Source organism: Podarcis bocagei, assembly GCF_964188305.1.
Source record: "Podarcis bocagei genome assembly, chromosome: W".
NCBI classification, from domain to species: Eukaryota; Metazoa; Chordata; class Lepidosauria; order Squamata; family Lacertidae; genus Podarcis; species Podarcis bocagei.
The window spans coordinates 41043710-41069621 of record NC_138131.1 but is presented as its reverse complement, the minus strand read 5'-3'; the positions used below and the strand labels follow the sequence as shown (position 1 = coordinate 41069621).

The 25912-nt window shown below is 46.0% G+C and overlaps 1 protein-coding gene and 1 long non-coding RNA gene across 2 annotated transcripts in view; one reads left to right on the top strand and one right to left on the bottom strand.

The window, feature by feature from the left end:
- Positions 1-3927: 3927 nt before the first annotated feature.
- Positions 3928-16358, bottom strand: LOC308577933. Its single transcript, XR_014003779.1, has 4 exons — positions 16277-16358; positions 14409-14604; positions 4777-4917; positions 3928-4007 (listed from the first exon to the last, which is right to left on the bottom strand). It is a non-coding gene; the product is annotated as an uncharacterized lncRNA (long non-coding RNA).
- A 3032-nt stretch (positions 16359-19390) lies between these two features.
- Positions 19391-25912, top strand: part of LOC308578188 (uncharacterized protein) — a gene marked incomplete at its 5' end in the record, with an annotated part of 43497 nt that continues 36975 nt past the window's right edge. Inside the window, one exon of the mRNA XM_081178441.1 lies at positions 19391-19528. Within this exon, the coding sequence (XP_081034567.1) occupies positions 19391-19528 (138 nt within the window). The remainder of the gene's footprint in view (positions 19529-25912) is intronic.

Sequence of the window (25912 nt, the reverse complement as noted above, 5' to 3'; positions counted from 1 at the left end):
CTTTATTCGGGGCTTTTTGCCCTGCCAGACAAATTTAGAGATATCCTTCTGCCACTTTCCAAAACATTCCACTCTGTCCACAATCTGCAAGGCCTGAAACAAAAACAACATCTTTGGCAAAACGTTCATTTTTATAGCTGCAATTTGGCCTAACAAGGACAACTTCAGTCTTGACCAAATTTCTAGATCCTTTTTAACTTCTGACCAACATTTCTCATAATTATCTTTAAATAAATTCAGGTTCTTGGAGGAGAGATTGACCCCCAGGTATTTCACTTTTTTAACAATATTTAGTTCTGTTTCCTTCTGAAACCCTTCTGTTTCAGTAGCTGTCAAATTTTTCCCTAACACCTTAGTTTTTTGTTTGTTCAACTTGAAACCCGCCACCCGACCAAATTTCTGTATCAGTTCCAGAACTCTTTTTGTACTAGATTCTGGCTCCTGTAATGTTAAAACCAAGTCATCTGCAAATGCTTTCAGTTTATATTGTTTCACTCCGACCCGTATTCCTTGTACCTGCCGATCCTTCCTTATCATGTTCAGCAAAACCTCCAGGACTGAGATAAACAATAAAGGGGACAGGGGGCACCCCTGACGTGTACCTTTTTCAATCTGAAGCTCTTCTGTCACCACATTGTTCACTATTGTTCACTAGATAGAGTTTTGCATGACTTTCTATGGGAAAGTGCACCTTGGTTTTGGAACACATTCAGTTTGAGAACCAAGGTACCACTGTATAATTAACTGGGGGGGGGGGAGAGAACATTTGTGTAAAAACCAGAAGCCTTTCTAATAGGTTTAACGGGTGAAGAAATACCAAGAGACCTAAAAAGACAGTGTATTCTATTTATGCCAGAATGTTCTTAGCCCGGATGTGGAAGGAAGAGAAGGTCCCAACAAAAGAAGAGTGGATTATCAAAATGACTGTGAAGATCAGACATCAAGATGATAGGAAATTTAAGCAAAGAAAAAAGTTAAAAGGACAAAATGGGGAAAATAATGAAGATGAAATGTGAAAAAGCATGGTGCAAAAACCTTAAGGATATAACCATCGTTAGTTCAAAGATGGCAAAATTAAGGGAGAATGAGATAGGCAGGAGAAGTAAATATTTAAAAAACCAGAAGAGGGAAGCTGGGGGAGATTGGGATTCATCTATGCTGTCTGCAAGAATGATGTTTGTGTTGAATATAAAATGCTAAAACTTAATAAAAACTATTTATATATATAAAAAAATTAAACAAGAATGGGAAAAATTTATTGAATACCTTAAAGATACATATTTAGAAATAATAATAATAATAATAATAATAATAATAATAATAATAATAATAATAATAATAGTATCCCGCCCTCCCTGGCCGAAACCGGTCTTAGGGCAGCTAACATCAAATATATAACATTAGTATAAAATCAAACAATAATTAAATTACCTCCTAAAAACAAATCGGGATCAAATTAAAATCGAATTAGATGGTTTTCCACAGGCAGGATTGATATAACATTGATGAAGCCAAAGTAGCAAATAAGGAAATGGAATAGAACGAATCATTGTAATTACATGCAAGAAAAGATGGCAAAATATGGAAACGGGGGGTGGGGGGTGGGGGAGAGTCCAAGGGGTTTGTATAATCCCAGTATTGTATATATTGAAAATGTTTGGAGTGTATGGAAATAAAATGATAAAATAAAAAAACTGAATAATAATAATAATAATAATAATAATAATAATAATAATAATAATTATATCCTGCCCTCCCCAGCCGAAGCCGGGCTCAGGGCGGCTAACAACAATCAAAATAGTCCAACATTTTAAAACATTCATTATAAAATTAATTAAATCAAATTAAAATCAAATTAATGGCAACCATCAAGCAAAATTCTGTGCAGGTTGCCAGAGGAGGGAGTCAGTCTGCGCCCTGACCAAAGGCCTGGTGGAACAGCTCTGTCTTGCAGGCCCTACGGAAGGATGTCAGGTCCCACAGGGCCCTAGTCTCTTGTGACAGAGCGTTCCACCAGATTGGAGCCGCAGCCGAGAAGGCCCTGGCTCTAGTTGAGGCCAACCTAACCTCTCTGTGACCTGGGATCTTTAGGGTGTTTTTATTTGCAGACCGTAAATTTCTCTGTGGGACATACCAGGAGAGGCAGTCCCATAGGTACGAGGGTCCTAGGCCGTATAGGGCTTTAAAGGTTAAAACCAGCACCTTAAACCTGATCCTGTACTCCACCGGGAGCCAGTGCAGCTGGTACAGCACCGGATGGATATGATCTCGCAGCAAAGACCCCGTAAGGAGTCTCGCCGCAGCATTCTGCACCCGCTGGAGTTTCTGGGTCAGTCTCAAGGGCAGCCCCACGTAGAGCGAGTTACAATAATCCAGTCTGGAGGTGACCGTCGCGTGGATCACAGTGGCTAGGTCAGGGTGAGAGAGATAAGGAGCCAACTGCTTAGCTTGGCGGAGATGAAAAAATGCCGCCTTTGTTATAGCTGTAATCTGCGCCTCCATGGAAAGGGAGGTGTCGAAGATTACACCCAAACTCTTAACGGACGATGCTGGCACTAATTGCACCCATGCAAGAGATGGGAGTTGCCCCCTCAATCCCATATCGCTCCGTCCCAGCCAGAGGACCTCTGTCTTCGAAGGATTTAACTTCAACCGGCTCCCACGTAACCATCCAGCCACAGCTTCCAGACATCTGGTCAGTGTATCTGGGGCCGAGTAAGGATGGCCATCCATCAACAGATAGAGTTGGGTGTCATCGGCATACTGATGGCAACCCAGCCAAAAACTCCGGACAAGCTGGGCGAGGGGGCGCATAAAGATGTTAAAAAGCATCGGGGAGAGTATCGCACTCTGAGGCACTCCACACACCAAGGAGTGGCGCGATGACAATTCCCCCCCCAAGCGCCACCCTCTGTCCCCGACCGGAGAGAAACGAGCGCAGCCATTGAAGGACTGTGCCCTGGATCCCCACGTCGGCAAGGCGGTGGTCCAGAAGTTCGTGATCGACCATGTCGAAGGCTGCTGACAGGTCTAGAAGAATCAGCAGCCCCGACCCGCCTCGATCCAGCTGCCTGCGGAGATCATCTGTTAGGGCGACCAGAGCCGTCTCGGTCCCATGACCAGCGCGGAAGCCGGACTGGAATGGATCGAGAGCAGATGTTTCATCCAGAAACCTACCAAGCTGTTCAGCAACCGCTCTCTCAATCACCTTACCCAGGAATGGAAGATTCGAAACCGGGCGGTAATTGGATAGATCTAAAGGATCTAATGATGTTTTCTTTAAGAGCAGACACACCACTGCCTCCTTCAGTTCCCCTGGGAATATCCCAGTGCCAAGGGACAAATTGATGATATCCCCCAGGGGGGCCCGCACCTCGTCTGGGCACGCTCTAATCAGCCAGGACGGGCACGGGTCAAGAGGACAGGTGGTGGGCTTTCCAGCTCGGAGGAGTCTGTCCACATCGGCTGGGGATATCCGGTCAAAGTGGTCCAATACTGGACCCGAGGACAGTCGAGGGGCCTCCAGTTCCTTTATTGTATCCAAATTGGCAGGGAGGTCATGGCGGAGCAACAGGACCTTCTCCGCAAAAAAGCTCGCAAATGCCTCGCAGCTGTGTGTCGAATTGTTATTTAAATTTGGCTGTCCTTCAAGGGACAAAAAATAAAATAAAAATAAAAATAAAAAATAAAAAAACCTAAAAGAAAAAGAGAAAGTGCTTTATCCACAAGAGGAGAGCTTTCCCACAGGCACCAGACCAGCGCATGAGGAGTAATAATAATTATTAACAACAGCAACAATAATTTATTATTTATACCCAGCCACTCTGGGCGGCTTCCAGCAAAAGATTAAAATACAGTAAGGAGGAGCTCTTTCAATCTATTTTCCCCATGGCTTTGGAAGCTCACCTGATGGCCTCCTTGTAGTGCATGAGGGCCTCCTGGAGCTTCCCCTGCTGTTGCAAAACACTGGCTAAATTTGAATGCGCAGCTGCAAACTCCGGGAAGACCTGCGGGGAAGAAGCTCACTCTTAGTTTCCCTGAGAAGCATTCTAAAGAGACGGAGGCTGCTCTTTGAGGCTCAAAGGTTGGGCGTGAAATAAATCCTCATTTGGATTGACTTGCAAAAATTAAGGAGGAGGAGGAACCTATGGACTGCCTTTTTAGCATGCATAGGAAATACTGTTGGGAGATCAGACTGTCAAATGACCAATGCCATATTTTAAAGAGCCCCTCTTTGATGCTCAAATGTGGCAGGGGCTGGCTGCAAAATAAATCACCGTTTGGAATGATTTGTGGTAATGATAATAATAATAATAATAATAATAATAATAATAATAATAATAATAATAATAATAATGGGCCTATGAACTGCCTTTTTCGTACGCATAGGAAATACTGTTAGAAAATAAGACTGTCAGGGGATCAAGCTCAGCCGACACAGAGAACAGCATGTGCCCAGCTTTTATTTCAATTTCTGTACCGTTCCTTAACACCTTGCATTGTTCTTCTGATGAAAAAGCAGATTTTTGGTCATTCCAGGAGGCCTAGGAATATAAAAAGGGGGACAGACCCTCTTCCTTCCAAAAGGGACTTATCGGACCATGCTTTGTCGAGCCTCAAAATGCTACTTCACTTTCACTTCTTCACCATTATTTCCGTTATTGATCAAGAAAAATTTGATCGGCGATTTTTAAAAAGACCCAGACTAGGAGTCCAGGGTACGCATGCCTAACCCTTATATGTCAATTTAATTGTTGTAATTCTCCACGCACGTACCTCAAGAGCTTTCCGGTAGAGGCGGACAGCCTCCTCGATATTCCCTTGTTCTCGCTTGATGTTCGCCAGGTTATTAAGAGAATCCGCGTGAGTCGGACATAAACGGAGAGCTGTATTGTAGCATTCCTCGGCTTCGGCAACCTTCGAAACACAAAACAGAGTTTTTACACGAATATTAGTATGTCTTTCACAGGAGCCCAAAAGGCTGCTCTGTGATGTGATGGCTGGATTGAGGTTTGATACGGCCCCTCAGCTCCTGACGGTAAAGCGTGTTCTCACTAAAAGAGAGCACGTGTTGCGGATGGGGCCGAACAAAACTCCACTTGGTTGCCAGGCAGTATTAGATTCAAGGGGCCTGGAGCAGATTGGAGGATGGTGTTACTGGGGTAAATTTGATGTTGCCAATTTAGGGGTGGGATCAGTGGTTATTTAAGCAAGGTCCACAGCTTTCTCTTTCTCTTTCGCTGTGGACATCGGATCACATGGAGCACTTGGACTGTCTGGAGGACAGTGATGCAAACTTCTCATTGTCTGGTTACATTTCTTTAATTCCCCCTTCTTTTAATCCTCTTTAGTCCCTTAAATAATTTAATTCCCCTTTTTCCTGTTCAATTTCCCACCCCACCCCTTACCCTGCCCTGTGGGAAGATTCTCCCTGTATCTGTGGCTTGCCTTTCTTTCGCAAAAAGGTTTCCCCCATTTCTCCTGTTGTAAATTGTGGGGCTAGTCAGGGCTGTTCTCAGCTTAGCTGGAATCACTTTCGTTTATAGCACCCCCGAAGGTTGGCTTTATTTGTGTGTGTGCAGCGCTGTTGGCCAAATTTTAATCTAGCCTTGGGCGGGAGCACTATTTTGAGTTCCTTTAATATTGCAATGAGACTAAGATTCTCAAGAGCAGAGGCATGGAGGCCTATTCGGCCTGGGCATAACTTCCGAGCCTAAGTATGCTACAGGTAGCAGTTAATTGTTAAGTCTCTGACCTCTTTATAAGAATGTACCTGCTTCCAGGCTCAGTTGCTGCTAATGTATATCTGAGGCAGTCAGAGGGCGGCAGAGGCTCTCAGTGCCTCCAATGACTATGAGCACTCTGTATATGCTCTTGAACTATGCTGTTTCTGAACAAGTTTATTTTCTTTAAGTTTGTTTTGCCCTGATAGTGGCGACTGCCATTTTAGAGGCGAGCCATTGTGATTTAGTGGCTAAAGTGTAGGACTAGGACCTGGGAGACAGGGTTCATATCCCCCTCTTAGCCATTGTTATAACAAAACAAAACAAACTGCTCCTTTTGGGCTATTCTGTTGCTGGGTAGTTCGGCCCATTTGTGATAAAAGAACTTTGGGTTTCTTGAAGGGGTGCTTCCCTCTAAAAGGGCAAGCAGGGGTACCTGGACAAGCTGTGGGCTGCCTCAACTCTGCTATTTCACTGGAAACATTTATGCCTGGCCTGGCAGGTGATCCTAGGGCTTTGCCCTAGAATTCGATGGCCTGGAAGCGTTTCCGGCCTGAATAGTGTCCCCATGTGGTCCATGAAGCATTGGTTTCACCAGTTCCTTACATTGTTTAGTTTTTGCGGACTATGACTGGGCTTTTGCAAATGCCTCAAGAGCTTGCCTCTCCTGCAGGGGATGACTTGTGGACGCCCCAGGTGTCTTCTTCCAGAAGGAAGCATCTTCGAAGGCTGCAATCCAGGAGGAGGGCAAAGAGGAGCAGGGATCATGATTCAGACATCACCTTGGACCTCTACAGGGGTCAGGGTGAGGCTGTCCCGGGTCTTTAGGGATCATCCTGGATAGCTCAGCTGGTCAGCGCATAGTGCCGGTAATGCCTAGGTTGCAGGATTGGTCCCTATATGGGACAGCTGCATGCTCCCCCATTGCTCTACCTGGACACTTAGGTCCAGTGTCGAGGGCCTTTTGGTGGTTCCCTCACTGCGAGGGATGTAACAGGCGCCACGTTTGCAATATGCAAGCGGGAGAAAGCACCTTTGTGTGCCCGCACTGCAGTTTGCTCTGTGCGTTGCAGGGCACAGCGCTGCACGGGCTGCATTTGCATTGCATTGCGTGAGAGATTTGCATTTGCATTGCACAGAGGTTGTGCGCATTGCACAGAGGGTGTGAGTGCATTGCACAGAGGGTGTGTGTGCATTGCACAGAGTGTGTGTGCATTGCACGGAGGGTGTAGTGGCATTTGCACAGAGTGTGTGTGGTTTGGTTTTTGTTTTTTGTTTTGCATTGCACAGAGAGTGCATTGCAAGGAGTGTGTAGTTGCATTGAACAGAGGGTGTGTGCAGTGCACGGAGTGTGTAGTTGCATTGCATGGAGGGTAGTTGCATTGCACGGAGTGCGTTTTTGCATTGCACGGAGTGTGTAGTTGCATTGAACGGAGTGTGTAGTTGCATTGCATGAAGTGTGTAGTTGCATTGCATGGAGTGTGTAGTTGCATTGCACAGAGTGGGTAGTTGCATTGCATGGAGGGTAGTTGCATTGCATGGAGTGCGTTTTTGCATTGCACAGAGTGCGTTTTTGCACTGAGTGTGTAGTTGCATTGAACGGAGTGTGTAGCTGCATCGCACGGAGTATAGTTGCATTGCATGGATTGTGTGAGCACTGCACGGAGTGTGTTTTTGCATTGGACAGTGTGTGTCTGAAAAGGAAGCTGGCTCGGCGGCAGTTTTGTCGGGACTTTTTTTAGCGGTTCTGGCCAGCGTCGGCCCTGTAAATTTACGTATTATGATGGCAGCACAAGATGCCCCCTGCCCAAGCGGGGCTGGAAGCTGGCAAGCAATACCTCAATACTTGCCCATATTCCCATTTTATTTAGGGATCCAGTTGGATATCGTTGCTAAAACATACCACTTGCCTATGGAGAAGCTGTCTGCCTTGAAGGAAGTTATTTTGTAATACTTCCTCTGTAGCAAGTGATGCTTCATCAGATCCGATCTTGCTGGGTCACTTAATTAATCTTGCATGCAGAGTGGTTGCCCCAGGCCGCCCCTTCCCTTCCCACTAGGCCAGGCTGCCTGCGGCCTGAGGTCCCCTTACCTTTCTCATGCAATGGGATCTCATGCAACGGTTGCAATTCCTATATGTATGCAATAGTAGTTGGCCATGGCAGGATACTTGCACAGGGATTTTTCAGGTTCATGCTGATGCTGCTGGATCTTTGCCCTTTGGTTTTTTATTTCAGGGGCTGCTGGTGTGCAAAGCCATGGCCTCAAGCCCGGTATGGTGAGGCAATCATGTGACCTAACTTTTGAGTTTTCCCCATTGTAGTAGCAGTTCACATGTGGCCCGAGGAGTTCAGTGACCATCGGATCTGCTTTTGGTCTGATAACCAGGTAGTGGTGAGCGTCTTGGCTAAACAGTTCTCACGCTCCAGCAGAGTCTCCGCCCCTCCGCTCATGCTTTTGAGCTGCACCGCTTAAGGTTTAATATTGTGCTTTCTGCTCTCCTGATTACGGGATCCTCTAATGATGTCTCTGACACTCTATCCCATTTTCAGATGGAGCGCTTCAGATCCTGGGCTCCAGACTCAGCTATTGCCAGACTTTTCCAGACCACCTGTGGCATTTTGACAACAATTAGTAATTACAGAGAGCAGCAGCTTCCATTTCCCCTTCTGCTTTTAGCTCTTATGGGAAGGCCTGGATGGATTTCTTAGCCTTAAGCTGGCAGTCCTCGGCCATTCAGATGAACTGGCCCCCATCCTCTGAGCAGATCCTGCAGTATTTGGTCCACCTGCCGCAGATTGGGCGTCCTGTTATAACTATAAGAATTCAGTCCGCTGCAATGTCTGTTATACTGAAGCTTTATTTTTCAGAGACCCTTGCATAAAGTTTGTAATGTGCAGGGCCTTGGAAGGTTGGAATAGGCTCCAACCTCATAGGACAGTGGGCAGGAAGTCGGTCAATTTTACCTATGCAGGATCTGCAACAAGTTAAAACTTTTCTGCTGGTAAAAGATCAAGGCGAGACTCCTTTCAGTATTCCATTGCATTTTGGGCACTGAGGGTTGGGGAAATGGTTGTTGGAGCCAGCACAGGGCTGAGAGTCTGGAGGCTTATTGCTTCAGGACTTTTCCTTATCTGCTTTGGAGCTTGTCATTAGAGTTGGGAACTCTAAAACAGACTTAGTGGGCAGGAGTGCCACAATCAGGCTTCCCATTACACATGAGGAGGGCCCTTGCACGGTTATGGATACCAGAAAAAATTGGCTTTTCATTCCCCTGGGGGCTGGCCCACTCCTAGTGCATGAACATGGGTTCCCGTTAGCCAGGCATTAATGTGCTTACGCCGTGCACCAGTTATTACGGCCTGCGGCTTGCCTACCACTGAACACGCCTCATTCCTTCCGAATAGGGCTGCTGCAACGGCTGCACACTGGGGGCCTGTCTGTAGACAGGATTGTGAATACGGGTCATTGGAAGTCTGACGCTGACAAGGGTTATATCAGGAAGTGTCACAATGATGTCTGTGCTGATGCTTGTCTGTTATTTCCTTTTCTCATAGGAGCAGCGGTGCACATTTGGGCCACAGCATTGTACACTGGGCTGGCAAGCGCGCTGACAAGTCTGGACTGGGGCGCCATCTCAGTCTTCCTGCCCATGTGGACATATACTGGATGTCCAGATGGGGAATGCTTTGGGAGGAGGTCCTTCCTTTGGTGCGGTCGAGTGTGACCTGTGCAGGTCCTCCCGCAGTGCTGGTGGTACAGCTGGGCGAGAATGTTTGCTGTCTTCCTCCAGCATAAGTTTGCATTCCTGCATGCAAGAGGGCTTGGATTGAGTTGGTGGCAGCTCTCCCTGGACTCAAAATAATTTAAGGCATTTGGTTCAAGGTGGTCTGGAGGGGGGGTTGGAGCACCTGTCCCCTCCAATGCGCAAAGATATTCCATTACAGGAAACCAAGGATTTGCCATGCTTTGTCAACCCCTTTCGAGGGGTAGGGCCACGCAAGAGTCCCTGGGAGCATTTGGGGTGAGCTTGAGTCTGATCCTGGTTCATTGCTCCCCCACGCTGTTTACTTGTACTGACGATATGGTGGGGCCCAGTCGTCAGTGCTGCCCTGCTGAGGTCAGGTGCAGCTAGTCGGGAACCAATGCCTAGACAAACTACCACCGAGCAGGCCAGAAAGCATGTTAATATGGCGGTGGAAAATAAAATAAATAAAGTAAATCAAATCAAATAAATAACATATAAAATAAAATAAAAAATAAAATAAAATAGGTCCTTGCTTTAGGTGGTTCTGTGATATTGCACCCTGCTATTTTCTTCAAGACTGTTCCCCTCTTTGGGGCAGATGGGGGGTGCATCTTTCCCCTATGGGGAACGACACCTGGCGGGATGCGATTGCCTTGGGATTCATTGCTCCCCCACAATGTTGCTGGTACTGACGATATGGTGGGGCCCAGTCGTCAGTGCTGCCCTGCTGAGGTCAGGTGCAGCTAGTCAGGAACCAGTGCCTAGACAAACTACCACCAAAGAGGCCGGGAAGCATGTTAATAAGGAAGTGTAAAATAAAATAAAATAAAATAATAATAAAATAAAATAAAAATAATAAAGTAAAGTAGGCTTTGCTTCAGGTGGTTCCATGATTTTGCACCCTGTGATTACCTTCAAGGCTGCTGCCAGCTTTAGGGTGAATATTTCCCCTATAGGGAACGACACCTGGTTGGCTATGGTTGCTTTGGGATTGAAGGAAGGGTTGCATTTGTGAGTGGTTTGGCGGTGAGCTAAGGCTCTGTGGCGGTTAGGCATTGGTTAAATTGGTTGGTGGAGGGGTATGGATTGGCTGTGCCTGCCCCTCCAATGCTGCTGCTGATGGGTATTCCGTTAAAGGAATTCTGGGGCTTACCATCCCTTCGTCCAAACCCTTGGAGCAGGGTGCGGGCCGTGTAAGTTCCCAAGGAACAAGCAGGGAATAGCTGAGGGTCTGTGTCGCAGTCCCAGCTGTCCCTGGTCTTGTTCCTCCACACGCTGACTCACGGGAGTCAGCGCTGTCCCCAAGGCGGGGGGGACAGATAGTCATAACCAATGCCTAAGCAACCACTCTCAATTTGTATGAAAATAAAGTTGTGGCCAAAAGTATGCCAAAAACCTTAAACAAAAACTATGTGTGATGTGTGAGTTATTGGGGTAGGGGTTTTGGGGGACCTCAGCACGCAAAGCGTGTTCTCACTAAAAGAGAGCACGTGTTGCGGATGGGGCCGAACAAAACTCCACTTGGTTGCCAGGCAGTATTAGATTCAAGGGGCCTGGAGCAGATTGGAGGATGGTGTTACTGGGGTAAATTTGATGTTGCCAATTTAGGGGTGGGATCAGTGGTTATTTAAGCAAGGTCCACAGCTTTCTCTTTCTCTTTCGCTGTGGACATCGGATCTCCCGCCCGCCCTCCCTTGCTTGGGCTTGCGCCTTGACCTTGCTCTGCCTGTCATGGGGTCGTTCGCCTTGGTGCGGGGGCCCAGTAGGAATTTTTCCAATTGGCTGATTAGTGTGTGCCTTTTGGGTTTTGCCTACTGCTTAGCAAATCGTCACAACTTGTAAGGTTGGCGGTTAGGCATTGGTTAAATTGGTTGGTGGAGGGGTATGGATTGGCTGTGCCTGCCCCTCCAATGCTGCTGCTGATGGGTATTCCGTTAAAGGAATTCTGGGGCTTACCATCCCTTCGTCCAAACCCTTGGAGCAGGGTGCGGGCCGTGTAAGTTCCCAAGGAACAAGCAGGGAATAGCTGAGGGTCTGTGTCGCAGTCCCAGCTGTCCCTGGTCTTGTTCCTCCACACGCTGACTCACGGGAGTCAGCGCTGTCCCCAAGGCGGGGGGGACAGATAGTCATAACCAATGCCTAAGCAACCACTCTCAATTTGTATGAAAATAAAGTTGTGGCCAAAAGTATGCCAAAAACCTTAAACAAAAATTATGTGTGATGTGTGAGTTATTGGGGTAGGGGTTTTGGGGGACCTCAGCACGCAACTTGGTATTAGAGCGGTTCATAAAAAACTCTTTTTTTGAAAATGCCTGCTCCAAAGTTCTTCTCTTACCAACAGTAGAGATTATATAGCTATATCTGGAATGGCATGCATATCAGTTAATATCTTTTATATATATATGCCAGCTGTCCTTTGTCAACAACCAATTGTTGCTGTTTTTTATATTGAATATATGCTATATGGTAACTGTTGCACCTCATAGGTAACTCAAGCCTTCTGCACGTCACAAAAGATGTATTTTATCAAAGTCATTGTTGAACTGAAATACAATTAAGAAGTATATTAATAGTGAAATGCAATTAAGAAGAAGCATATTAACAGTAAAACCCCACAATTGTTGAGCCTTTTTTAAGGATTTGACCCCAGAGGTGCTGACCTTTTTTTAGGATTAAAGTTCTTGAGCTTTTTGGGGGGAAGTTTTGCCCTAGTAAATAAACCGCCACGAGGGCCGGATTAAATCGACCAGAGGGCCAGATTAGGCCCCTGAACTGGACTTTGGACATGCCTGGTCTAAAAGAACATTGGGAAAATTTAAATTCTTTGGCAGGATAGCAGGAAATATGACAAAACCAATGCATTTTGAGATCTAGGAGAGATGGGTGGAAGGCCCCCAAAGTGGACTTTGGACATGCTTGGTTTAGGGGAACATAAATACAAGAGCAGACTAATCCGATTCAAACTCTCTTTCCCGCACACTTACCGTCTTTTGCAAGATGTATTTAAGGAAGACAGTAAGGGAAATGGTTTTGGTCATACTAAATCAAAATTAAGAGACAGAGTTGCTAGATAGTAAAAGAAAATCATTGCCAAAAACGTATAAGAATGGCATACAAAGGATGAAGAAGTTAAGTCGGTTATGGTTAAATGGGCTCAAGATTTTGGTCATAACATTGAATTAGATAAGTGGGAAAGATTATGGGCAAAAACAATTTATTGAATGTACAGCACTAATTAAAAATTTAATGAAGGTGACGTATAGGTGGTATTTGACGCCGACTAAACTTGCTAAAATATATATAACTCAAGATAAGGCACGCTAGAAATGCAAGGAGAAGGAAGGGAATTTCGTCCATAGGTGGTGGATGTGCACTAAAGTCAAAGTCTACTGGGATATGATTTACAAAGAATTGAAAAAGATCTTTAAATATACTGTTATTAAAAAAACCAGAGGCTAATTTTTGAAAGTGATTTACAAATGCTAAAGTAAATTGTTTTAAGTAGAGTAAGAAGGTAAATAGGGCGATATATGTTCAGGTAGGCAGCTGTGGTGGTCTAACGCAGTTGAAATATATAAAAAATATATAAATTGTCCAGTAGCACATTGCAGACCAACTCAGTTTGGTCTTGGTAGAAGCTTTTGTATCTGAAGAATTGGACCTGCATACAAAAAATTATACCAAGAAGAAGCCAAGTTTAGCAAGCCCTGTTTAGGGAAGCTTTTAATGTTTGACGGACTATTGTATTTTAATATTTTGTCGCCAAGAGTGGCTGGGGAAACCCAGCCAGATAGGCGGGGTATAAATATTATTATTATTATTATTATTATTATTATTATTATTATTATTATTATTATTATTATCATCATCATCATCATCATCAGGTGCTACTGGACAATTTTTAAAGGGTGATATAGAAATGCTAAGAGGATCGTGACTGCTTAAGAAAGCCAGGGAGTGGGAGCGGGGGAAGGGGGAGGGGAGTCGACGCTTGGTATGAGCAAAGTTGTATGTGACGATATGACAAAGGAAAAAATAAAAGAGGACTTCTTCTAGGTTCTGTACCCCAAATCCCCCCCCAAAGAGCCCAATTTCGAGGTCACCATCATCCGGAAGGCTTTTTTCAGCAAACCCTCTGACATACAGAAAGCAAAAGGGACCGGTTTCATTTTCTTTTTTTAATTTTTATTTTATTTATAACATAGTCCACAACAACTCATACATACAAACAGACCCACCACCATTGACTAATTATCAAAATTAAACTCCTATCCCCTTACACAAAGAAAACATAACATAAAAATAAAAGACTTTATTCTGTTAAATGGCCGTCTTATTTACCTCTTGTATACTATTTCTTTTGTATGGGATTATTACAATTTTTCCTAATTATGACTTAAACCACAAAGTCTCCTGTAGAAATTAATTGAAACAAGTCCAAGTGTATATTTTGGGGCACTGTTTGGTAAAGTATTCTCTGCATTTTCCCCATTCCTTTTGGAATTCTTGTCTGGGTTGTGCCCTAATTGTCTCTGTTAATCTGGCCAATTCAGCATGGGGTAAAAGCCTAAGAAAAAGCTAAACAACTTCAATCCTAAAAAAAGTTCAACAATTTAAACCCTAAGAAAAGAGCTCAACAACTTCAATCCTTAAAAAAAGTAAACAACTTTGGTCGGCCCTTATGGCCCTTCACTTCATCAAATCTGGCCCTCTTTGAAAAAAGTTTGGACACCACTGCCTAATAGGAAAGTTTCTGTATTTTTTTTTCACAGGCCCACCAGAAATGTATAAGTGTCCCTTCTTCTTTACTGCACCTCCAGCACAGTTTTTTTGTTTTATACATTTTAGCTATTTTGGCAGGTGTTAAGTACCATCTATAAAACATCTTTTATATAGATGTTCCCCCCACCCCAAGGCAAAAGGGACCAGTTTCTTACGCTGCCTTTCTCTTTCAGCGCGTTGGCCAGGTTGCAGTAGGCGTCAGGGAAGTGGGGCTGGAGCTCAATGGCCCTCTTGTAGGTATCGATTGCCAGATCGATCAGCCCCTGTTCGTAATACACACATGCCAGGTTGCCGTGGACAACAGCGTGGTTGGGACTCAGGCTCAGGGCCCGTAGGTAGGCTGCAACGGCTCTGAAATGAGATCAAGGACTGGTTCAGTTTCATTGTCACCAGGGTGGATAAAAATCTGTTTTTTAAAAAATAAAATGCTTTGGGAGGACGATTAAGAGGATCGAGGCGGGCCGGGACTGCTGATTCTTTTAGATTTGTTAGCGGCCTTCGACATGGTCGATCACAAACTTTTGGACCACCGCCTTGCCAACGTGGGGATTCAGGGCACAGTCAGACAATGGCTGTGCTCCTTTATCTCAAGTCGGGGACAGAGGGTGGCGCTAGGGAGGGAGTTGTCGCTGCGGCACTCCTTGTTGTGTGGAGTGCCGCAGGGCACAATCCTTTCCCAGATGCTTTTCAATATCTTTATGCGCCCCCTTGCCCAGATTGTCCGGAGTTTAGGGCTGAGTTGTCGTCAATATGCTGATGACACCCAACTTTATCTGTCAATGGACTCGGCCCCAGACACACTGACCAGATGCTTGGAAGCCGTGGCTGGGTGGCTGCGTGGGAGCCAGTTGAAGTTAAATCCTTCGAAGACAGAGGTCCTCTGGCTGGGTCAGGACAACATGGGGTTGGGGGGCCAACTCCCATCTCTTGTGGGGGCGCAATTAGTGCCAGAGCCTTCTGTCAAGAGCTTGGGTGTAACCTTCGATGCCTCTCTTTCCATGGAGGCACAGGTTGCAGCCACAGCAAAGGTGGCATTTTTCCACCTCCGCCGTATTAAGGAATTGGTTCCTTACCTTTCTCGCCCTGATCTGGCCAGTGATCCATGCGATGGTCACCTCCAGGCTTGATTATTTTAACTCGCTCTATGCTTAGACTCACTCTGACACCCTATATGGGATTTGGTATATAAATTTTCCCGTGGCTTTTTTGCTGGCCCATGTAGCACCAGCATGGATAGCTGGCTTGGGTGAATAGCTGATGTTTCCTCCCTTTGTAGTCTTGATGAGGCTGCATTTTAAGCTGTATTTTAATTAACTGGGGTTTTTTTCTATTCTATTTTATTGTAATTTATATTTGGTGTTAGCCGCCCTGAGCCCGGCCCTGGCCAGTGAGAGCGGGGTAGAAATAAATAAATAAATAAATAATTCGGGGAAGAATTATTTGTTTTAAGTTTTTCATGTGTGCGAAAACTCAGTCCAAGTTTTTCTTGGGGAAAAAATGTTTCAGCACATCAGTTAAGCAACATGGATACATATGCTACCATGTTACTGTTTTAGTGAAATAAATTGCTTAAATTGTTATGAAGGAAATGTTTCTTTTCTCCTTCCAATCAAGTGCAGCAGAAAAGTTGTTCAAATAAAAAGTGTTCACTTATTAAAACTCACCATCATTTCGTCACAATCGGGCTGTATATAGCAGAACCAAATCATTTTGATATAACTGTAGAAAAGACTCTGAAGTTAGGATTCCAAAAAGGAAACCTGCCTCCGTTTGTCAATATTAAGAGGATGCCAGCAAGGCTGAACCTTCCGGTAAAAGGGGGATTTAAATCAAGTCTTATGGATTTGGGATTTAAATCAATTTGCTTTAAATAAAATCAACCCTCTAGGCATCAATGGGAGTTAGTTTGGGTATGGGTGCAACCACTAAACTGAGAATATAAGACGTAATGTGATTATACGCAAAACCAATAAAAAACATTTATATAAAAAAGAGAATATAAGCTCTATGCCTATTTGCTTACCTGTCAAATATACGCGCCTCCTTCAAGACGTTCCCCAGATTAATGTAAGCATCCAGGAAGTTGGGGTCCAGGGTCACCGCCTGAAAATATTTAAGATAATAGATTTTTGTTACTAATACAGTCATACCTCAGGTTGAAGTAGCTGCGGGTTAAGCATTTTCGGGTTGTGCTCCGTGGCGACCTAGAAGTAACAGAGCGCGTTACTTCCGGGTTCTGCAGCTTGCGCACGTGCAGACACTCAAAATGATGCCACACGCATCTACGGAAGCAGCAAATTGTGACCCGAGCATGTTCGCTTCAGGATGCGAACGGGGCCCCGGAACGGATCCCGTTCGCATCCAGAGGTACCACTGTATAACAGCATGGTTACTTTTAAATAAGTGGGTCAACTTTGACCTAGGCTGCCTCCTACCTACCTTCCTACCTTATCGATCTACCGACTTTATCTTATTATCTATCTACTTGCCTACCTATCTTATCTATCTATCTATCTATCTATCTATCTATCTATCTATCTATCTACCTACCCTATCTATCAAATCTATCTACCTACCTACCATCTAATCCAGGTGTGGCCCAACTTGGCCCTCCAACCCCCATCATCCCTACCTAACAGGACCAGTGGTCAGGGACAATGTGAGTTGTAGTCCCAAAACAGCTGGAGGGCCAGGTTTGGCCATGCCTGAATCTATCTACCTACTCAATCAATCAATCTAACTAATCTATCTATCCATCTACCAACCTTTCTTATATATGTATCTATCTAATCTACCTACCTAATCTATCTATCTAATCTAATCTAATCTAATCTAACTATCTATCATCTATCTAATCCAGTGTTTCCCAACCTTTTTTGGGCAAAGGCACACTTGTTTGATGAAAAAAATCTCGAGGCACACCACCATTACAGCCCCGTGACGTCAGCGCGCAGCGTCACTTGAGCTCCTTCTCCTGCTCGTTCAGGGCCGCAGTGGCGTAGCGTGGGTTGTCAGCACCCGGGACAATGCAAGTAATTTGCGCCCCCTAACCCGTGGATTTGCGCCCCCTAACACTAACCCCCAGATGTTGCGCCCGGTGTGGCCGGCCCCCCCTGCACCCCCCACGCTAGGCCACTGATCCATAGCTAAAAGCAGAAGTCGACAAATGTGTCCTGTTTTTTGCTCTTCAAAATGTGGCAACCCGAAGACCCCCAGGGACCGTCCAACCAGCCTAGGAAGTGTGCTCTGGTCGCGGGGGAGGAGACACGAGGCATTGCCATCCACACCTGGAATTGAGGAGGAGCTGGAAAGGTCCTTTGGTTTCACACCCAGGACCCATTTTTTCTCTCTTCTTTTGAGAAAGGGGTGGGAAACGGGATTTGGAGGGCGCATGTGTGCGTGTAGCTGAGCTCCAGTTGCTCTGGGCATTTCTGGACGGGGCCGGTAGCGTCTCTCCTAACCCCTCCCCACCCCGGTCTCCAGCCCCCCCCCCCGCCCAAAGGCTTCCCCCTACCTGGCCAAAGTTCCACCCGAAGCTGGAGATGCGGTTCGCGCTGCCCACGAAGAGGACGCCGAACTCGGAGAGGACGTATTCCTTGCGCTCAGCGCAGCGGCGCAGCTAGCCGCTCAGGGGCCCGGGGCGGCGCGCGCGTCCTGCAGCCAGGGGCGAGTGCCATGGGGGCGAGCCATGGCAGGGCGCGCTGCGTGGAGCCTCGCTGCAGCCTCCCCCTCAGCTGTAGGGAGGCTGAGGCGGTGGGCAGAGGCCAGAGCGGAGCTTGCGGGCAGTTCGCCCGCAGACGCATGGCTCAGGCACGCTGCAGGCACCGAGGTGTGGCGCCCAGTGCCCCCCGCCTCGCCTAGCTACCAGTGGCATAGGAAGGGGTCTGCGGTGGGTGCGGGGCTGAAAGGACAGACAAGGCTCCAGCAACCACCCCCACCGCCAAGTCCGCCGGTCCTGCAATCCCTTGCACGCTGACTTGGAAGTACAGTGGTACCTCGGGTTACATACGCTTCAGGTTACAGACTCCGCTAACCCAGAAATAGTACCTCGGGAGGGGCAGAGAGCTGCGAGTGCGCCCCCCGCAGATGTTGCGCCCAGTGCGGCCGGCCCCCCCTGCACCCCCCACGCTACGCCACTGCAGGGCCGGGTCGCCGCCGTGAGGGAAGGGCGCCGGGGCGCTGCTGCTGCTGCTGCTGCCGCCGCCGCTCCCGGCAGGCATGGGCCCAGCTGAGGCGGCGGCGGCTGTTGTGGTGGTGGCGGCGATAGCGGGCGGAGGAGGGAGCGGCGGCGGGGCCGAGGTAGCCGGCGGCGGCGGGGGAGGCGGCGGCGGTGGAGCAGGAGGGCGGCCGAGGCCGGTGAGGGAGTAGGGTTGCCCGGGGCTTGAGGAGCAGTCGCCGGGAGTTGCTGCTGCTGTTGCTGCTGCTGCCCGGACATGCCGGCCACCTCCTTGTCCGCTGTCTCGCGCTCCTCCCTTTTGCGCGCGCTGCCCCACCGCCGCCCCATTGGCCGGGTCCTGTCAGCTGATCCTGTGTTATTTCCTATGTGTGTGTGTGAGGGGAGAATGGAGAGAGAAACCTCGGCACCACCACCGCGGAGCCGCCCCCGGCTCGACGCGGATCCTCGCCGCCGCCGCCCCGCCTCTCGCCGCCCGACTCGCCCGCCTCCCTCCCACGGCACACCAGGCAATCTCTCGCGGCACACTAGTGTGCCGCGGAACACCGGTTGGGAAACACTGATCTAATCTATCTATGCAAGGAATATCAACTGTACGAGAAATGGTACCAACTAATGGTACTAACAGGACACCGGAGGCCCATTGCAGCTGAAAAAATGCCTCCAGTTTTAATATAAAAAAGAATGGGAAACGTTTACTGCATATTGACAAAAGCAGTGCACACAGGTTAATACATTAGCAGGATTAATTTTTTTAAAAAACCCCACCTGTAATGGTTAAATTTAAAGTAGAATCATAGAATCATACAGCTGGAATAGACCACAAGGGCCATCGAGTCCAACCCTCTGCCAAGCAGGAAACACCATCAGAGCACTCCTGACATATGGTTGTCAAGCCTCTGCTAACTGGGACTTTTCTCTTGCTTTTCTTTTGTGCAAATACCCCCTTCCCCCTGTACCTACCTACCTCTCGACCCTCCCAAGGCCTGCTACCTGAAAGCCATCGAGACCCAACCCAACTTTGCTGTGGCATGGAGTAACCTCGGCTGTGTGTTCAATGCGCAAGGGGAAATCTGGCTGGCGATTCATCACTTTGAGAAGGTAACTGTTACAGAGTTTCTGGGCTCTAGATGGGAAGGCCTGGAAAAATAATGATAATGATAACAATCCAATATAAGCCCCATTAATTGGGCTAGTAGCGTTCTCTCTTCTTCTGTTAAATAATGTTTTATTAATTTTTCATTAATCACAATCCATTAGAAGCCCCATTAATTGGGTTAGTAGCGTTCTCTCTTCTTCTTTTAAAGAATTTATTATTTTCATTCATAGCAATCTGATTTAAGCCCTATTAATTGGGCAAGTGGCATTCTCTTTGTAAATTATTTTTTCATTAATTTTTTCATTAATAACAATCCCATATGAGCCCCATTAATTGGGCTAGTGACATTCTCTTTTTAAATTATTTTTTATTATTTTTTTTATTAATAACAATCAAATATAAGCCACATTAATTGGGCTAGTAGCATTCTCTCTTCTTTTAAATATTTTTTTATCATTTCTTTCATGAATAACCTGATCTAAGCCCCATTAATTGGGCAAGTAGCATTCTCTTTTGAAATATTTTTTTACTAATTTTTTTCATTCATAACAATCCAATTTAAGCCCCATTGGGCTAGTTGCATTCTTGCTGCCGTCGTTGCAGACATAAGAAGTCTTATACCTAGTGAGAAGGCTTCTGGCTTTTTTGACAAATGTATTTTCAAACATTTTCTTTAAATTCATCATATATTATTTCCCAGAAAGCCTTGACCAATGTCACATAATAACAGATGCATATTAGTATATCGCTGCTTCGCAAGATGTTGCAGGGCTGAATGAAGTGGTTTGTAATAACACTGTCAAAATTGGATGCAATTTTTAAATATATACAGTGGTACCTCGTTTTACATAGACTTCAGGTTATACACTCCGCTAACCCAGAAATCGTGCTTCAGGTTAAGAACTTTGCTTCAGGATGAGAACAGAAATCGTGCTCTGGCGGCTCAATGGTAGCAGGAGGCCCCATTAGCTAAAGTTCAGGTTAAGAACAATTTCAGGTTAGCAAAGAAGGAAAACTACCCAAGACTTTCTTTTCAATGACGAAAAACTGTAATCTAATTGATGTTTGGAGACTTAGACATCCACTGGAGAAACAGTTTACATTTTATTCGGAACCAAATCAGTCAATGTCAAGAATAGATCAAATTTGGGTCTCGAATGAACTAACTCCAAGAATTCGGCAAATTGAAATTCAGCCAAGAGTAATTTCAGACCACAGTCCAATAAAATTGGAAATTAAAGGTTATGAAGAAAGATCATTTAGATGGAGAATTAACGATTACCTCTTGGGTGATCAAAAAATCATACAAGAGGCGCAAAAGAAGTTGATGGAATATTTTATGGACAATGCCAATAAGTCAGGTAAATGGCTCGCGTGGCAAATTAAGAAAAGAAAGGAACAAAACATAATCAACAAAATTATTGTGGATGGAGAAGAGATTGAGAACCCGAAAGGCATTAGAAAAGGATTCTTGGACTTTTATAATCATTTGTACAGCAACAGAGAAAAGAACAATTTGAAGAGAATAGAAAGATATTTAAAAGAAAAAAAGGTGCAAAAGATCCCGACAGAAAAGAAAGACAGACTGAATGCCCCAATTGAGAATGAGGAAATAATAGAGGTCATAAAAGAATTGAAAAAAGGAAAGGCTCCAGGACCAGATGGATTTACAGCCAGTTATTACAAAGAATTGAGGCACACCCTGACGGTACCACTGAAAGAAGTTATGAATAATATTTTGAAGGAAAAAGATATTCTGGAAACTTGGAAAGAAGCCTTCATCATACTTATTCCCAAGCAAGATTCTGATTTAACACACGATCTCATTGTTAAACACAGACTATAAGATTTTTGCTGGAATATTAGCAAAAAGATTAAAAAAGGTATTGAGAGAATTTATTCACGATGATCAAGCAGGGTTTCTTCCAGGCAGGCAGATGAAACATAATGTGAGAAATATAATAAATGTTTTGTAATATCTGTCTGCTAGGAATGAGAAACAAGCTATACTAATGTTTGTAGATGCGGAGAAGGCATTTGATAATACAGTGGTGCCTCGCAAGACGAAATTAATTCATTCCGCAAGTTTTTTCTTCTTGCGAGTTTTTCGTCTTGCGAAGCACCGTTTCCCATAGGAATGCATTGAAAATCAATTAATGCGTTCCTATGGAAACCGCTTTCAAGGCTGGCGGTGCGGAGAAGGGCTTTTCTCCCCACCGCAAGCCTTCAGGACAGATACGGGAACAGAGGGGAAGGGGCGCAGCGCTTCTCCTCTGTTCCCGGGGCTTGCGGTGGGAGGAGGGTTTTTCCTCCCCACCGCCAACATTCAGAACAGCATTCTGAATGTTGGCGGTGGGAAGGAAAACCCTCCTCCCACCGCAAGTCTTCAGGACAGCCACCCGAAGGCTGGCGCGGGGAGAAGGTCTCTCCGCCCCACCGCCAGCCTTCGGAGAGCCTTCCGAAGCCTGGCGGCGGGAGGAGGTCTCTCCGCCCCACCGCCAGGCTTCGGAGCAGCCTTCTGAAGGCTGGCGGTGGGGCGGAGAGACCTTCTCCCGCCGCCAGGCTTCGGAGCAGCCTTCTGAAGGCTGGCGGTGGGGCAGAGAGACCTCCTCCCGCCGCCAGGCTTCGGAGCATCCTTCCGAAGCCTGGCGGCGGGAGGAGGTTTCTCCACCCCACCGCCAGGCTTCAGAGCAGCCTTCCAAAGGCTGGCGGCGGGAGGAGGTCTCCACACCACCGCCAGCCTTCGGAGGAGGTCCGAGGACAGTGGGGAAGACGCGCTGCGCTTCCCCGCTGTCCCGGAGATTTCCCTATGGGCTTTCGTCTTGCGAAGGAAGCCCATAGGGAAATTCGTTTTGCGAAGCGCCTCCAAAACGGAAAACCCTTTCGTCTAGCGGGTTTTCCGTCTTGCGAGGCATTCGTCTTGCGAGGCACCACTGTATATCATGGGAATTTGTGTTAAAAAATTTAGAATTTATGGAAGTGGGGAACGATTTCTATAATGGAATAAGGGCGATTTATACAGAGCAAAGAGCTAAATTGATTGTGAATAATGTAATAACAGAAGAAGTGAAGATATGGAAGGGTATAAGACAGGGTTGTCCTCTCTCGCCACTGTTATTCATAATGGTTCTGGAAGTCCTCTTGAGTGCAATTAGACGAAATGAATTAATAAAAGGGGTGACAGTAGGTCAAAACGAATATAAAGTTAAAGCCTTTGCTGATGACCTGGTAATAACGATAGAAGATCCTTTAAAGAGTTTAAATGTGGAGATGGAATTTGGCAAGGTGGCCGGGTTTATATTAAATGTGGGAACCAGTTGACGGAAACCAGCCGTCATTTTGGGGTGCAAGGCAAAGAAAAAACACACACAAAGGCAAATGTCTCCATGGACGGAGGGCAAAAAAGCTCCTTCCTCTCTCTCCTCCGATTTTATTATCCTTTGTTCTCTCCAGCCGCATGGCAGCATTCCAATGTCTCACGTTACCTCATCCGGTCAAGCTTTAACCCACCCACAAACCATATAGGGTTACAGTGCCCAGAGGGGAGAACCTAACTCCTTATAGGGTCAATACATTCTAATACATTGTAAGCTCAGAGTGCTGGTCACCGAGGTCAGCAAGGCACCAGGTGGCACTACAAGCCTTTTCCATGACTTCCTGGCTCCCACATGCCCTCTTTCTTTATTTATTTAATCAGAGTCATATATGTCAGTACCAATACGGTTATATCGAGCGCGATAGGCGACTCTTGTGAGACCGGAAGCGGGCCGCGGACTGGAGAACCATGCAGTACATACAGAAATTAAAGAAGGAATACATTGTATACAGCAACACAAAATAATGCAAATAACTACTATAATGATCACTAAAATCAATAAATGTCGAAGCCAACTTCCATCCGGAAGCCAAGAATATAACCATGCCCATGGATCAACGGAAGGAGGGGGGGCAAACGGATTGTGGGCTACCATGGTTTCCATATGGTCGATTGTCGCAGATATGCTGACATTATTATCAGGAATAAACATGCAACAGTGAGAATGAACAAGCGCACAAACTCCTCCTTTTGAAGCTAAAATCACATTCAAAGTATAACGATTCTGTAAAACCACTTCTCTCATTGCAGACACCTCCTGGTTGAGTTCCTTCAAAGCTTTTATGGTATCATTGAATAATCCTTCAGTCCAATTTGCTAGCCGATGGAGGTCCCTATAGTTCATTGCTGCACCCACCGAGGGCAGCAAGGCCCGAGAGACCTGGGTACCGATATATTGATTTATGGGTGAATTTACCTCCCGACGATTTCGTAGTCTAAGAGAAGATGGTAACTTATCAACCTTATACAACAACGGAACCACGAGACCCAATGTACATGTGCCTGTGAGGTTTCGAGGAATGGCTTTGTATGCTTTTTCGCCACAAAGCAACCATAACTCTCTTTGGAGTAAATAGCTGATATTACTACTCTGTTGGGACCAATTAAAGGCTTCAGTAAATAAGGAACTGATATGAAATTGCTCATCTGTGGCATTTGCTAAGCCAGGGATAGAAGAATTCAGACTCCAATTTGCATGGTAGGTTTCTTTCCTAGTTTTTAGCCATGCACTGGTATCGCTTCTAAAGCACTGAGATTGGTCACTGTATGTTCCTGTAAGAGAACAAGAGCTATTAAACATGAATTTCAATGTATATTGACAGTTTGGATATATGCCCCATGATTCTTTCCCCTCTTTAATTTGAAAACAAATGGGGGCAGGCTCATGGAGGGTCAATTGTACTGGAGGCCAAAAAGTTTGCTTAGGGGATATAATATCAGTAAATTGAAAAGATCCATTGACAGGCACGCCATGAAGCATTATGCCTGAATGACTGGCAAAGGGCGGCATGTGCATACATAACCAACATTTAGAAGCATGCAATAAACTGGTAAACTTAATCATATCTTGTACAAAAATATTATTCCTCCATATCTTATGATAATTTTCTCCCCTAAAAGTCTTATTCAACAATGCTGTTCTTATAGTTCGAGAGTGGCTGAGCCGTGGATACTGCCAGCCAGAGTAGGATTCAGGCGACAGCTGCTTGCCAGCCGATAAGGTGAAATATGGTGGCTGCAACTGGATTGTGTCGTCTGCTTCTCATCCTTGTATAATGATGCAGCAAAAGATGGCAAGGCAAATGGTTAGGAAGGCACTTCTGTAGTTGAAGGGACTCGCCATGGCCGCACGCATCGAGCTGGAACCCACAAAGGCTTGTCCTCGACGTCCACTGCCGCGTACCCTCGTCCCCACGTGATCAGCGGAACAGGTCCATGCCACGCGGGATCAGGCAAGCGTCGGTACACCACCAAGGGGCGGGGGAGTGCCTCCTCCTTCCTAAAATGCAATTCCGCGGGAGTATGGGTCCTATTATGTGGATATAAAAGATGGTTAAGTACAAAAAGAACTTGGTGAACAGCCGAAGGGATATCTGCCGTTGGTATGCTTCGGCCGCCAAGCTGTTTAAGCAATAGTGTTTTGAACGTCAGGTGTGCTCTTTCCACTATAGCTTGACCTGTGGAGTTAAAGGGTATGCCATGAGTTAATTTCACATTCCACAACATACAAAATTCCGAAAATGTTTTAGAAATATATGCTGGACCATTATCAGTTTTGATACGCGCAGGTTTACCCATGACTGAGAAACAGCGGATAGTGTGCTGAATGACATGCCGAGCTGTTTCCCCCCTCATGGGCGTAGCCCATATGAATCCAGAGTGGGTGTCCACCGTGAGGTGAACCTTGGAGAGTGGAGCCAACACAGGTGTGTGTGTGACATCCATCTGCCAACACGCCAATGCAGACGTGCCCCTAGGATTGACAGCATCAAAAGGAATGGCCAGCTGAGATTTAGAACAAGAAGCACATTGGGAAACTATATCCCTTGCTTGGGCCAAAGGAATAGAAAAATGCTTTGCCAATGCTTTCGCAGGAAGGTGAAAGGTGTTATGACCTAGTATAGGGTCAGAAAAGAGAGAAAAGGTAGAAATGTCCCTCAGAGCCACATCTGCTCTTGCATTGCCCTCTGCTAAATACCCTGGGTGTGATGTGTGGGAGCGAAGATGTGCAACATAATAAGATAACTCTCTGTGCTGAAGTAAGGCCTGCAGGCCAAGAAACAAGGAAAACAAGTCAGAATCCAAGGAAGGAGTTATATAAGATATTGGTAAACTAGCAAAAAGGCGATATACATACTGAGTATCCACAATAAGATTGAAAGGTTGAGTAGGAAAGGATTGAAAGGCAAGAATCACAGCTGCTAGCTCAGCTCACTGGGCAGAAGACTGTGGAGGGGTATATAAACATTTCCATTTTCCTCCCTCCTCCCATGTCACCACCCCCCTACTT